The 12,660-nt window shown below is 41.1% G+C and overlaps 2 protein-coding genes across 6 annotated transcripts in view; one reads left to right on the forward strand and one right to left on the reverse strand.

The window, feature by feature from the left end:
* Nucleotides 1-1,955: 1,955 nt before the first annotated feature.
* LOC118337148 (tryptophan--tRNA ligase, cytoplasmic) lies at nucleotides 1,956-6,387 on the reverse strand. Of its 2 annotated transcripts, none has more exons than XM_035674035.1 (11): nucleotides 6,155-6,387; nucleotides 5,699-5,822; nucleotides 5,276-5,492; nucleotides 5,063-5,171; nucleotides 4,687-4,806; nucleotides 4,340-4,522; nucleotides 4,051-4,151; nucleotides 3,563-3,675; nucleotides 3,294-3,467; nucleotides 3,048-3,188; nucleotides 1,956-2,816 (listed from the first exon to the last, which is right to left on the reverse strand). In XM_035674035.1, exons 2-11 carry the CDS (start codon nucleotides 5,810-5,812, stop codon nucleotides 2,658-2,660), a joined length of 1,431 nt encoding a protein of 476 aa, XP_035529928.1. In that variant the 5' UTR covers nucleotides 5,813-5,822; nucleotides 6,155-6,387; the 3' UTR covers nucleotides 1,956-2,657. The 2 variants fall into 2 exon arrangements, with proteins under 2 accessions (XP_035529928.1, XP_035529929.1); XM_035674036.1 differs by having other exon boundaries at nucleotides 5,699-5,826.
* Nucleotides 6,388-6,480: 93 nt separating this feature from the next.
* Nucleotides 6,481-12,660, forward strand: part of wdr25 (WD repeat domain 25) — a 19,955-nt gene continuing 13,775 nt past the window's right edge. The window contains exons 1-3 of one of the 4 annotated variants that reach the window (XM_035674031.1): nucleotides 6,481-6,633; nucleotides 7,249-7,994; nucleotides 11,771-11,918. In XM_035674031.1, the coding sequence (XP_035529924.1) occupies nucleotides 6,543-6,633; nucleotides 7,249-7,994; nucleotides 11,771-11,918 (985 nt within the window). In that variant the 5' untranslated portion in view covers nucleotides 6,481-6,542. Of the gene's footprint in view, nucleotides 7,131-7,248; nucleotides 7,995-11,770; nucleotides 11,919-12,660 lie in introns of all 4 variants that reach the window. The other 3 variants (XM_035674033.1, XM_035674032.1, XM_035674034.1) reach the window with 3 other exon arrangements.

The following is a 12,660-nucleotide window of genomic DNA, read 5'->3' on the forward strand; positions in this document are numbered from 1 at the left end:
TTTTTTTTTTTAAGCTCTCGCTACAAGTGTCTTCTTCTTTTATGGAGGGGGGGTTTCAGGCGTTAGCTGATGCTGAGCACACGGAAGACTTCTTTGCTGATGTGTCCTCACTCACACTCCTAGAAGTGCTCTTTCTCGCCAGAGCCCTTTTTCTATTTCTGTAGGAGGGGCGGGGCTCAAAGTGGAGAAAGAAGCAGCGTGTTTGCCCTTTTTTACGGCAGCCCAATGGGATCACTTTGAGGTGGACAACTCCCCTAGCGGGTGCTGTCCGCCCCTCGCTCCCATTGGCTGTTGCTGCAGAGGAGCGTTTGAAAGTGTCACTGCTAATTCAACCCCAATCGTCAAAATCAACAACGTTATCATGGTGGATATCGTCAGCATGTGTGTGTGTGTCCAACTAGGGTATTTAACCGATGGGGGTTGTGTATAATATACTGTGTGTGTAGTATATTGTGCCCAGGTTTAAGGCACAGCATCACACACACCTGTGCACACCTTGCAACAGGTGTCTGAAGACTCTTTATGGTGATTTTGAGTAAATCAGAATCATGTTTATTTTATTTTTTTGCCAAGAAAGTTTTCGCACAAGGACGTGGCCTTGGAATTTAGGTGCATATAAACATAGTAAGAGAAAATAAAAATGAAATTAAAACAGCAAGTACTGCAAAACTCAAGAAACACTGAAAATATGAAAATGCAATATTATAAAAATGTGTTTTACAGTGAAAGAGCTGTACAGGTTGTGCAGGAATGTGTAAAAGTTCACAGTATGAAGTGTAAAGAATGTGCAATGTACAGAGATAATATATAATATGTACCTCACCGAATCACCTGTTTGTCTAAGATTTGACCCTCGACCCTCACATACTTTTGACAAAAAACTGTGCTACATGGTGAAAGTCTGTGATATTTTTCTTCTTTATATCACTATTCTCAATATAACTTCTGACTTCTAAGTAAATAAAGACATGAGAATTTTGCAAGCTATATTCTCTTTATAACGATTCAAATACATCTTGCTCTTTGTTAGGAGTGAAGCCATTTACTCTAATTGGAGAATTTAAAGTGTTAGTAGTTAGTAATAATGTGTATAGAGGTTTCAGGTGACTGTTCAGTAAAACATGACATTCGGTTTGCTGCATATCGTCTGTATCAGCACTGAAAATTCTTAACTATGCCTGTTTTTGCAGTAACACTGTGCTGAATATATTAATAGTTAATTATGCACTCACTGTGTTTTCACCATTTTCACAGTGTTTATACTGTGACAAAGTTTCCCTTCCTGAGTCAGACAGCAGATAAAACATACCACACTCATAAACATCCATGTTTTGCTCAGTATCATTTTTAAAACTAATACTATAAAAAACAAGTTTATCTTTATTATAGTTTTCTTTACAACATCTTGCACCACTGCTACATTATTATCAATAAAAGGACCAATCATATATTGTTTTCCCTTCAGTTAGGGCCATATTCAGAGATTTGGATCAAAGACCTTTGATAATGTGATGTGATATGTAACATAATGTGTATTGATTGTTCAGTGCTCAAGTCACTTCTATGACAACACGCCTTTCTCACAGCAGACTCGCCATAGTAGGAAAAGGACAGGTGTTACTAATAACATTAATGTTGGCTCTGTTCTATTCATGTGTCCTATTAAGGCAGTGAGCCAACATGCACATAACTAAGACTTTGAACTGAACTGAAGCAGCTAAATGGAATTCAGCCGTTTTATTTACACCTGTGCTTCTCTACTGTGACATGTTAAAATGTCTTCTGTGATAAAAGGCCACAGTGCAGCCATTACATCACAAAATGTCAATCTTTATATGTTGGGAGAAACTTTTGCTGTGTGACCATAGAACTATTAAAGAATATTATATGTGCAATGTGACACTATTGATATGGAACTTATTCAGTTTTCACAGAAATATTTTTTCATTCATTCATTTTTTGTTGTTGTTTAAGTAGTTTAATGTTTAGTCTGGGCATAAGTTGAATTAAACTTCTTCACTTTGACCATGCTTTAGAGAGCTACCTTAAGTCAAGTCCCTTTAGCTGATAACAAATAATGTTCTTTATATATCTCCTATCATCATATTATCCTCATCTCTTAACACCACATACAACACAGATGCTACTTCCTACAAAGTCAGAATAATTGTCCAGAAGCCTTTTTGTCAAAGACTTTAACACCTCTTAACAACATTCCTAACCAACATTTTTCAAAGTGAATGTGTAGCTGTGTTGTTGTTGGTCACTAAGCAGATTTTTGCAACAGTATCCATTTGTACTCCGCTTTAATCGTCATTCATCCTGAGCTGATTTCAGGGCAAGGAGTAGGGCTCATGTGACGTTACAGCAGCGCTGAAAACACAAACACTTCATGAAGATAAATGTGTACATTTGGTGCAGTGTGAAGCAAGTAGCAGAACAATTAGCATGAAGGCGTGGCCATGCTGAGTTTGACACAGAGAAGCTTGACACATCATCGCTGCAGTAATTTACATTTCAGTTCGTTCTCCAGTCCTGATGCAGATTAGAAAATGTTCCATCTTCCCATTACAAATTACAATAACCTTCAATGATTAACTATTTCTTCTTGTACTGAGATTAGTGACATGATGAACTTTGACAGTTGATCAAGCAGGCTAGAAATTAAAATTTAAGCGCCTGGGTGTCATGAACTGCTTGACTGTCTCGTCTGTGACTTGTTTGCGTCGCTCTTGATGCTGGGCAATCATTGGCTGCAGAGTCTCAATCAAAATCTTCTTCAGTTCTCCTGTTAGGAGAGCTCCGCTTGCGTAGTCCTGCAGAGATTGGACGAGAAGGAGTGGATGGGAGGGGTGTGCATAAAGGAAGTTTAAGATAACGATGAGGGAGCAAAGAACAATGATAAACAGAGTGTGAGGCAAAAAATTCAAGGAAAGCGATGGAGAGTCAGAGAGAGAGAGTAGGGCAAGCAGAACAGAAGAAAGAGTGTAATTAGCTTAATAAATAATACAGATATCATTTATTTTCTTTGTTCTTCAGGACCTCACCTGTCTGATCTTCTCCAGTTGTTCATCATCCTCCAGGAAGAAGGTCAAGTACATGAAAGAGACATCTACATCCGGGTTTCCACCATACTGCCTGTGCTCTTCCACCGTGTCTTTTCCACCCGAAAACGCATGTTTGTTGATCTGTGAGTAATGGTTACATAGGTCAGACCAGTTACTCAGCAATCATAGGGAATATAAATCTGACTAGCAGCAACCATTGATCGTAATAACTAGTTATAGAATCACCTTGTTTTTGATCTGCTTGGGTGTGTCGGTGAGGAAGATAGAGGAGTTGGCGTCACTGGCGCTCATCTTGGTCTGTGCCCCCTGCAGCGCTGGGAAGAAGGTGGAGTGCAGCAGGGCTGGTTTGGGATAGCCGATCCTTGGAGCTACGTCACGGGTCATCCTGAAGTAGGGGTCCTGGGTGAGCGAGAGGAGAGATACAAACACATGTCATGGTAAAATACGACTCTAGTGTTTAGTATTGTTATCTATTACTGTAATGCTGTTCTAACCTGGTCTATGGCGCAGGGGATGAGACACTGGATATCTTTTCTGCTTCCAAAAATCTGTGGGAAAGAGTTACTGAAGGATGGCGCTGCCTGGATGGCTGGGAAGCTGATCTTTCCTGGATGGATAAAAATAAAATCCATAAAGAACCAATAAAGTATTCATACAATTACACTTTACTTCAGAAATAGTGCAATAAAACCACAATCACAGGATTATACTAAATTGTGCATCCAAACATTTCATATGAAAACATCAGTAGTTTTTCGCTAGCTGGCTTGATTGAGACCAATTTAAAAAAAATCACTTGGGTTTGTTATGAGCATTTGGCTTATTATAGCAAATTGCATTCTAATATGAGATATATGGGGCAAAAGAATAAAAAAAAAACCCTTTCTTGTAAACACATTTTGTGTTTCTTCCTCTTTCCAAAGTATTGTGAGTAGAAATCTAATAAAATAATTTAGTATTAAAGGTGTTTCAGTTGTCTTACCAATGCAGTCACTGTCTGTAAAGCCAAAGATGCCTTTGACCTGGTTGAACGTTACATGCTTCTGGATCTTTACCACATTCCTGTAGAATTCAGGGGATGCACTACAGAAAATACATTGAAATTAACACATTAAGAAAACAAAACTATTAAGATTCAATGCTGATTGAGGTTTTATGAACAAATGAGGTGATTTTGTTTCTTTAATAAATACATGTAACGCATCCTAGGAAGTATCAGCATTAAGGTCTAACAGACAGGACTAAAAAGATAGCTTTTCGTCATATTTTACCCCATGTAGTCGAGGTCAGAGAAGATGAAGGTCTTGTTGACATCAAAGCCACAGGCAATGATGTCCTTGGCATTTTCCACAGCGAAGCGGTGGCAGTCTTCTAGTGTTAGATCCTTCCACAGGTACTTCTCATCATCAGTCAACTGAATCACCAGGGGTATGTCAAATACATCCTGCAACCACCTGCAACCGGGAAGTAAGTTTCAGTAATAACTCCTTATAAAATCACTTGTGCAGGTGAAGGATTTGGATCATAATTTGAGATGGTTCCCAGCTGTTTTAACATTTAAACCTGCCTTTAGTTAGACAGCTCTTTGGTATGAATTCAGTACAGAGGGAGAACTCACTTGGTGAAGATGAAGGGGATAAGGTGACCAACGTGCATGGACTCTGACGACGGACCTCTGCCAGTGTAAAGGTAGAAGGACTTCTGCTTCTCATACGCATCCAGTACCTGATGCATATCTCTACCAGAAACAACGGTAAGAGGAAAGTGATTTATTGATGTGTCATTCCCACATGAACTCTCACCTTCTCCTTACCATCCGTTTTACGGAATAGGAAAATCTGAATGATGATGGCTAGGTCAAAGGTTCAGAGTGGGTAATTTCATGCTGACCAACTTCCCATAAGATTCAGAATTACTGAATGACTACAGATGACGTGCCACACAAAAATTTGCGAAACACCCGCACACTAAACATAATTTCCTAAAATACTGACCTGTGTGAGAAGAAGATTCCTCTTCGTAGAAAGTGGTGAGGTCTCTGCCCCGCAACTTTTTCTATTCTGTCCACCAGCTCCTTGTCAATTTTACTGCTGCCGAACCTCACTAGTAAAGACGTGACACAATGTGAATTACTCAGCTATTGTACAGAAATGACAGTCAAAAACTGCAGCTCTTTAGGCCACACTTGAAACTCACTTGAATCTTACCTATGAGTTTATCATAATCCACTCCCTTTGCGTTGGTGGTGGAAACGTTCCACGGGTCAACTGTGTCTTCATCGTCACCGCCACTTGCTGCTGGCCCGTTGTTGGGGGCAACAGAGTTTTCTGAGGGCGGACAGCCTGCTTTGTAGTCCTGCCCTGTCACCTGTTTGTAGTCCACCTTCAATTTTAGCAGCAACTGGACAGCAGCTTCAATTTCAGTCTGGGAAGCCAAACACTGCTGTCAGATAACACGCACAGGAATCCAGAGTTCTGGACTCAATTCTCGTTATATTTTAAAGGGTCAGTGACTGTGAGCCTTACAAACACAACTGAATGGATCACATTGAAACCTCAATAAATAACATTTAGCTTACTCAACCCACAGAGCAAAATCACCTTCTTACATGGTAGTTTACAAGCACTTACTTTCTCAGCTTTAGCTGTTTTCAAGGCCCTGACTTGGTCTCCTTGTGCTGTCAGTTTCTCATAGATCTCCATTGGAGTCTTGGCTGCTTCCCCGTCTCCCTGACAGTCTGTCATCTTCTCCACACTGGCTGGGTGACAATAATAAACAATTTAAAGGTATTGACCAAACATATGACAGTAAAGTTATATAAAACGTTTTGAATAGCATTTAATATGAAGTTAACAGAGTTACTGAGGCTTTATTCCGACTACTGTAGCTTATCTCCTAACACAGCAGCTGAAAACTCCCATATGTGAACATAGCAGAGCTAACTAGAGCTAACTAGAGCTGATAACACTGACACTGCCCTCAGATTTAACAACGTTACCGTGTTTCATAAATTATAAAATTATTGAAATAACATTAATGGAGTATCTGGTGTAATTCAGGATAAATACAGTGAGTGGCCAGCGTACCGTACTGTATCCTTCACGCCACTGACGGCTCTCTCATTCAACTTGCATCAGCCTGCGTGAGGTAGTGTTTGGATCAAATTCTTCCCAGGCAAACAGGCACCGTTCAGCGGTTCCGATGTGAATTAATCGGCGAAAAAGAGCCACGTTGGAAACCCTGTTGAATAAATTTAACACGCAGAAGGTTTTAAACTTTTTGTCAGCTTAATTTCGCACGAATACCACGAGTTAAACTCAATGTAAATACGTTTAATGCGATATATGACGGACGAGTGACAGTCGTTTCTTTTTCCGGGTTCTTTCAAAACAAAATTATTTACGCGTAAGCAGATTGGACATGAGTGGACAAATCGAAACATTGCTTTTATTCTGAAACTCTGCGTTATCTCCAATGATTTTGCGGGATTTTGGACCTGATGTTTTTAACGCTCAGAGCTCGGATATTGATGGTTTAACCAGATTGCAGGTACACCTTTATAAAGGTAGATTCACCTCGTAGCTTGTAGTTTATATTTTGCTTTGAGTCAGAAACGCAAACGACCAACGTTAGCTAATTTTGCTATAGCGGTGGCAGTAAAGACATAGCTAATTTAAGGTTAGTTAGACGCAAACTTCAACGTGTGTGACAGTGACAGCCTCCCATCTGTAAAGTACGTTTATAAGTCAACAACAGTGTTTTTGCTCTGTCCAAAGGTAGTTAGTTGTCTTGGCTAGCCACTCTTTCAGTTTTGGCTATGTATTGACTGATAGAAGGACTTTACAGGATAGTCGTAGCTCAAAAATCATCTCAAAATTTAACCTATGGTGGTGTTTCTTCTTCATATTTCTCTCCCTGTCTGCTTGATTAATGCATGTGGGTAGCTGCTAGACATTTCACCCCTCTAATGGCAATAAATCCCCGACAAAACATTTGTAAATTGGTGGTTTAACCGGTCAAATAATTTGAATGTCAAGGCTGGTGTTTTCAGCAGGGTGACAGGTCAGTATGCTACTTCTATGTGCAGAAATCAAAACAACCACTAGATGTCACCCTTCGACCTGTAATGGGTAGCCTACACTGACATCTCACTTAATGTCCCTTTTATTTTCAAACACAGTGTCACATCATGTGGAGATGTCTTCATTAGTGGCCTACGAGGATTCAGAATCCGAGGATGATTCTCTTAATCAAACGGAGGAGGAGCGAGCACCGGCTTCTGTCCAAACTGGGTCTTGTGAACCAAACCAAGAGGTCCGGGTGTGTGATTCCTTTGAGGTAACACCGAGCCCCCACAGCTTTACACCTGACCCTGAGAGGTCAGTGTTTCAACATCATGGAAGCAGGTCTTCACTGCACCCACATTCACGGCCACAGAGCTGGTTTGACTGGGAAAGAAAATATTGCGGCGACGACACAGCACAAGAAAAACATTTTAGAGATACTGCAGCTCCTTTGAGTTTACGTGCGACTCAGAGGAAGATCACACCACAGCAGACTCTTCCTCTCATGGCGCAAAGCTCCGGCGATGGGTTGAACGCAGCAAAAAGACATGGGACTGTCCCGTCTCGTGTCAGACCGTACATCCCCAAGAGACAGAGACTTGCCACTTCAGTGGAGACAGTGGACCCAAAGTGCCCAGCAGAGCAAGGCGCAGGTAATCAGACCAAGGAAAGCCAAATTCTATCAGAAGTGTCGGTGAGAATAAAGCCGTATCTTCCTCACAAGCCCAGCACTGCGGGGATACCAAGGAGGCTTCTGATGAGCCTGGAAGGCCACCAAGGCCCAGTCAACACAGTGCAATGGTGTCCTGTGCCTCATCTCAGTCATCTGCTGCTGTCTGCCTCCATGGACAAGACTTTTAAGGTATGATGAATACAGCAAGTCTAACACCGACTTCCAGAAAGGATTCACATTGATACTTTGAAGCTCTTCCATCAGCAAAGAAGGGATTTAGTGCTTGTGCAGTGCAAAGCTTCCAATAATGTTCTTATTTTATTTAAACTGGCTCAGTTTCCATGTGATAAAATATATCTGCCTTCCTCAGGCTGAGTGCTTCATATGCGCTTTGCTCTGCAACTGTTTTTTTTTTTATACAGTATCACAAAAATCCATTTATCAATATAGTTTCAGGCAGGTGCCAAGAGCATCGGGGAGGTCTGCCGGGATTATCATTCACCTGACATTCAGTGTAATTGGCACAGCGTCACAGACAGTGAGATAATATCTGCCCCGCTGCCTCAATTTATAAATGTACAACAAACCACTTTCTTTAGAATCATATCTGTCACTGTCAATTGAATGTGTGTCAGGACCCACGGGACCTCCTATCTCTCTCGTTCTCGGTCTCTTTCTCTATTTCTGACTCCCCCCTCCTCTTCCTATTCTGTATTTCACACCAGGAAAACAATCCCCCTGTTTTCCAACCATAAAGGTCAAGCCATGCAGGTGTCTGCCAGTGACTAAATATTTTTATCCCAGTACGAAACCACGTACCCCAGCAATATCCTAAGAGGGCTCTGAATAATTAATCATTTAAATATGCATGAGACCATTTGCATAATCACACAAGTGCAGCAGTATGGCAGCCACCTCCTCTGGCACCTGGAAAGAGTGGTTTGGAGCAGATGGTTGCGGGGAGGAGAAGACTTGGTTGTTTGTATGCAAAGATTTCTCTTCTTCTCTATCTCACAGTGTGAAACCAATAGATAGAGAGGAGCATATGAAATACCCTTACGTGTCTGTGCACATGGTCTGGTGGGCCATTTTGCTCAATTTGAAAGGAGGATTTTCGGCAGGTTATATACTGACTTCAGAGATCTTCAGCTTCCCAAATATTGGTAATTCAGTGCTTCTGCTGGAATCAGATTTAGACCAGAATTGCCAGATTTTGAGGCGATATGGAGATTTTATATCAGTCCTCAAATGAAATTAAAACATACAGGAATTTATTGACTTAAGAAGATGAAATAGGTGTTATAAAATAGTAAAAAAAAAAAAATAGTGAATTTAAACAAATTTTTAAATAATTTTTAGTTAAGGGTTTTTTTTTTTTAAATAGAGAAGCGCATCTTGTTTTTTGGCTCTGCCTTACATGTAACTGTGTTTAATGACCCCCACAGTTTAACTTTTTGTATTGGTATAAGTACGATAATACACTTCAGGATGTCCTGATACGGAATATGGCAGGCACACGTAATAAATGCCACTCCGTTTTTATGTGGTGTGATATTTTCTTGCACTATGTCATCCAGTATTGCTTACTTATTGACATACTGTACAGCTATATCGACTACGCCTTTCATCACTCTTGCACTTGACCACAGTTATTCTTGTCTACTCTCTTTCGAAGACAGCGAGGGGACACACTCTATGAAGTCTTTACACTTCCTTCTCTGTGCTCGTCTTTCTTCACCGACACCCTTCAGGCTTTCCCCCTTCTCCTCCTCCATCGTGTCTGTCAGTTCTTCAGAGGCAGACACAGACTATTATTATTCCAGCCTGTTTGCAGCTGTTGTCACCATGGCTACGGCAGGTGTAAGGCAGTAGTTTTAAGTTGATAACACGAATACCAATTTGGTTTTAATTAGCGAGAGTCATTTAGGAAGCAGATTACCCCAATGAGTCATCTGCAAGGATCCGCTCTGCGTGTCTGTTAAGTGGCCGGTGAAATTAAAGGGGATGCAAATAAACAAGCGCTGACTTTCACCCGTGCCCAGGTCTCGCATTATATGGGATTACTGCAATTGTGTGTGCATTGAATGGTGTGTTGTTATGGTGAAACGTCATTAACACCGTCATGCATTGAGGACGGGGCTTAAGCAACATACCACTTTGTCAGACTTGTAGAAGTCTGTATTTAGTTGAATATTTTGTGATGATATTATGAGTTGCTGTTTAACAGTTTTTTATGTTGCCTTGAGATGGCAGTATTTCCCTGAGCCTAAGATCACACAGAGAACTGGCACATCCTGTTGCCCAATGAATGGAAATATTTTTAATAGATGCTTGCCTTCGCTCCAGTATTTAGCTTTTTGCAATTAAAAAGTGCGACTCTGTCTCTTTCTCTATTACGTTTCTCCCCGGAGGCATCTCTGGCATTCTGTTTGTTAAACTACTGCCTGTTGGATTGATATGTCACTCTCCTCTCGTCCATTGCTCTCCCCCCTTCGCCCTCCCGTCTGTCTCCTGTGGGAGCCGTGTTACAGAACTTCTCAATGTGTTACTCATGCTGTATGGAGGAGTCATCTTTAATAATGAAACACAGAGAGAGGCAGAGAGGGATCTGCAGCGCCCCACAGATCTTCAAAGTTCCTCTGTGGCCCCTGTCAATGCCAGGGAAGCAAAAAATACTTCATCATTAGTGTAATATTATACCTCACCTCAGTGGGCACCAGACCAGACCAACCACTGGATTTCAGGCTGGGATTCAGGGAGAGGATTTTCTCTTTTGAAATGTCTGAGAGAAAATCATATTGTTGAATCACATTGGATGAAAGGCATGTCACAATTTTGACCAGCCTGTGTGTCAAGTGGTCTTTTTGAAGCACAGCGACTTAGGAAAAAGCCAAAATCAACAATGGAACATTGTTGCAGATTAACACCTCATTCATAACTGTCACTGTCTGCTTTTTTGCACTTATTTCGCTCTATGATATCACATTTGAAACCAGCAAGCTTTAAATAGCGTAGCTATAGCAGTCGCAAATAACAGAAGGCAGCTGGCTTCTGGTCTGTCTGTAATCAGCCAAACCTCTGACATTACAAAACCATTAAAGCCATTAGACCCCGTGGGGGATTGATTTATAGGCACACCCAAAGGTAATTAGTTTGATTAATTAATTATAAAGGTTGTTTTTACTTCTAAATCCAGTAAATAAGCCTGATGTGTACGTATTATGCCGATTTATCCAGCGGCACTTTGCTGAGTATTTTGTTTCATAACAATTCAGTTAAAAGGGAAAGGCTTAGATTATATCTCAGCTTTGAAAAAGAGACAGACTACATTCACCAATTTCTCATTCACACAGAAAAGATTTTCAGGGCCGGAGGACACATTGAATTCATCATCTGCAAAAGCATGGCAAAAGAAATTGCACTTTGTTTCTTCTTTTCATTCAGGAGAGAGCAGTGGCCGCCAAACCAGGCCTGGTCTATTCTATTCTCAGTAAACTGCCTTGAAACCTTGTCCAAGGCATGCGGGTTTGAAGCACAGTATGTCAGTGCTGTCTGATGTCTCCTCTTTCCCACTGCTTCTCTCTGTCATGCTGTATGTTATTTCATCTGGTGTTTATTTGAGGTGTAAAGGATGCAGTGGTCAGCATCATATTTGAGCCTTTTACCACACCTACAGTAGCTTTTTTCCATTTTCAGTGATGTGACGAGTCAAAGCAACCTTCAAAGACTAACTACAAATTACTGATTTAACCAAGTGTTCTGAATTTGACAATTGCTTTAAACTCATTAACCCGTCAGCTGGAGTTGTTTTCTAGCACTTACTGCGTATTTTGACGCAGTAGAGCTACAAAAGCTGTCCTCCAGAACAGTTTGAACTTGTGTACAGCCAGTAAAAATGATTTTGTGGCTGCAGTCTAGGTGTATTTGTGTCTTGTGGCTTGATGCGATGTGCCCATGTCTGGCAGGTGTGGGATGGAGCAGAGAGCGGGCGATGCCTGAGGGCTTACACCTGCCATTCGGGAGCCGTGCGTGACGCCTGCTGGACCCCTTGCGGGCGACACCTTCTCACTGGCTCATTTGATAACTCGGCTGTGATCACAGACGTAGAGACAGGTGAGCAGCAGTACTTCTTTCTGTATGCTTGAGGAAAACAAATGTCACGTAACGAACCACAACCGAGGTATACTAAACTAGAAAGACCTTAAAACGCTGAGGAAGTTACAGTCAAACTGCATTACATTTACTTAATTAGAATAAGATTTGAGCTGCTATTCAACAAACATTTTTCTCCAAGAATATTGTTGGTGTTGTGGGAAAACAAAACTTCTTGGCAATTTTACTTCTTTTTTTTTTTTTCAACTCAAATTTAAAGTTAGTATAGTAATTTATGTGTGGAGTGACTTTGAATTGCCTCAGGCACCAAAACCTGTTATAAACTAATACCTGTGTATAAATTCCAATGCTGTTTTTCTCTCTCTCTCTCTCTCTGTAGTCGTGACCCATTTCAGGGGCAACCTTCGAAAATCTGCATTTCTAGAGCAAATACTTCAAAACCGTTCAACTATCCCATTCCAAAGAGTCTTCCAAGTGGAGCCAAGAACTGCAGCCTCCTTTTCCCAAAATTTAAATGAAACAACCGGTATTGCCTGTTGTATCCAAAAATCCACTGGGGTCAAACGCTTTCAGTGACATTTACCGTTGCATTGTTTGCTATTAAGACCTGAAAACCTGCAGTGACACTATGGACTCATTTAGGGAGGAGGTCGATCCTCTAAATTAGGTTCTATGGAGGCTGAACGTCCGCTTAAATGGGAATGGACCCTAAAATGGGACACCACTCTCTCTCTCTCTCTCT

The sequence above is a fragment of the Morone saxatilis genome, unplaced genomic scaffold (assembly GCF_004916995.1).
Source record: "Morone saxatilis isolate NCDOM2014 unplaced genomic scaffold, NCSU_SB_2.0 Contig3, whole genome shotgun sequence".
NCBI classification, from domain to species: domain Eukaryota; kingdom Metazoa; phylum Chordata; class Actinopteri; family Moronidae; genus Morone; species Morone saxatilis.

Coding starts and splice junctions, on each gene's coding strand:
- LOC118337148 (XM_035674035.1), bottom strand. CDS start 5,812: ATGACAGACTGTCAGGGAGACGGGGAAGCAGCCAAGACTCCAATGGAG. Junction 5,493..5,698: donor AAACAGCTAAAGCTGAGAAA/GTAAGTGCTTGT, acceptor TTGGCTTCCCAG/ACTGAAATTGAAGCTGCTGT. Junction 5,172..5,275: donor GGATTATGATAAACTCATAG/GTAAGATTCAAG, acceptor CGTCTTTACTAG/TGAGGTTCGGCAGCAGTAAA.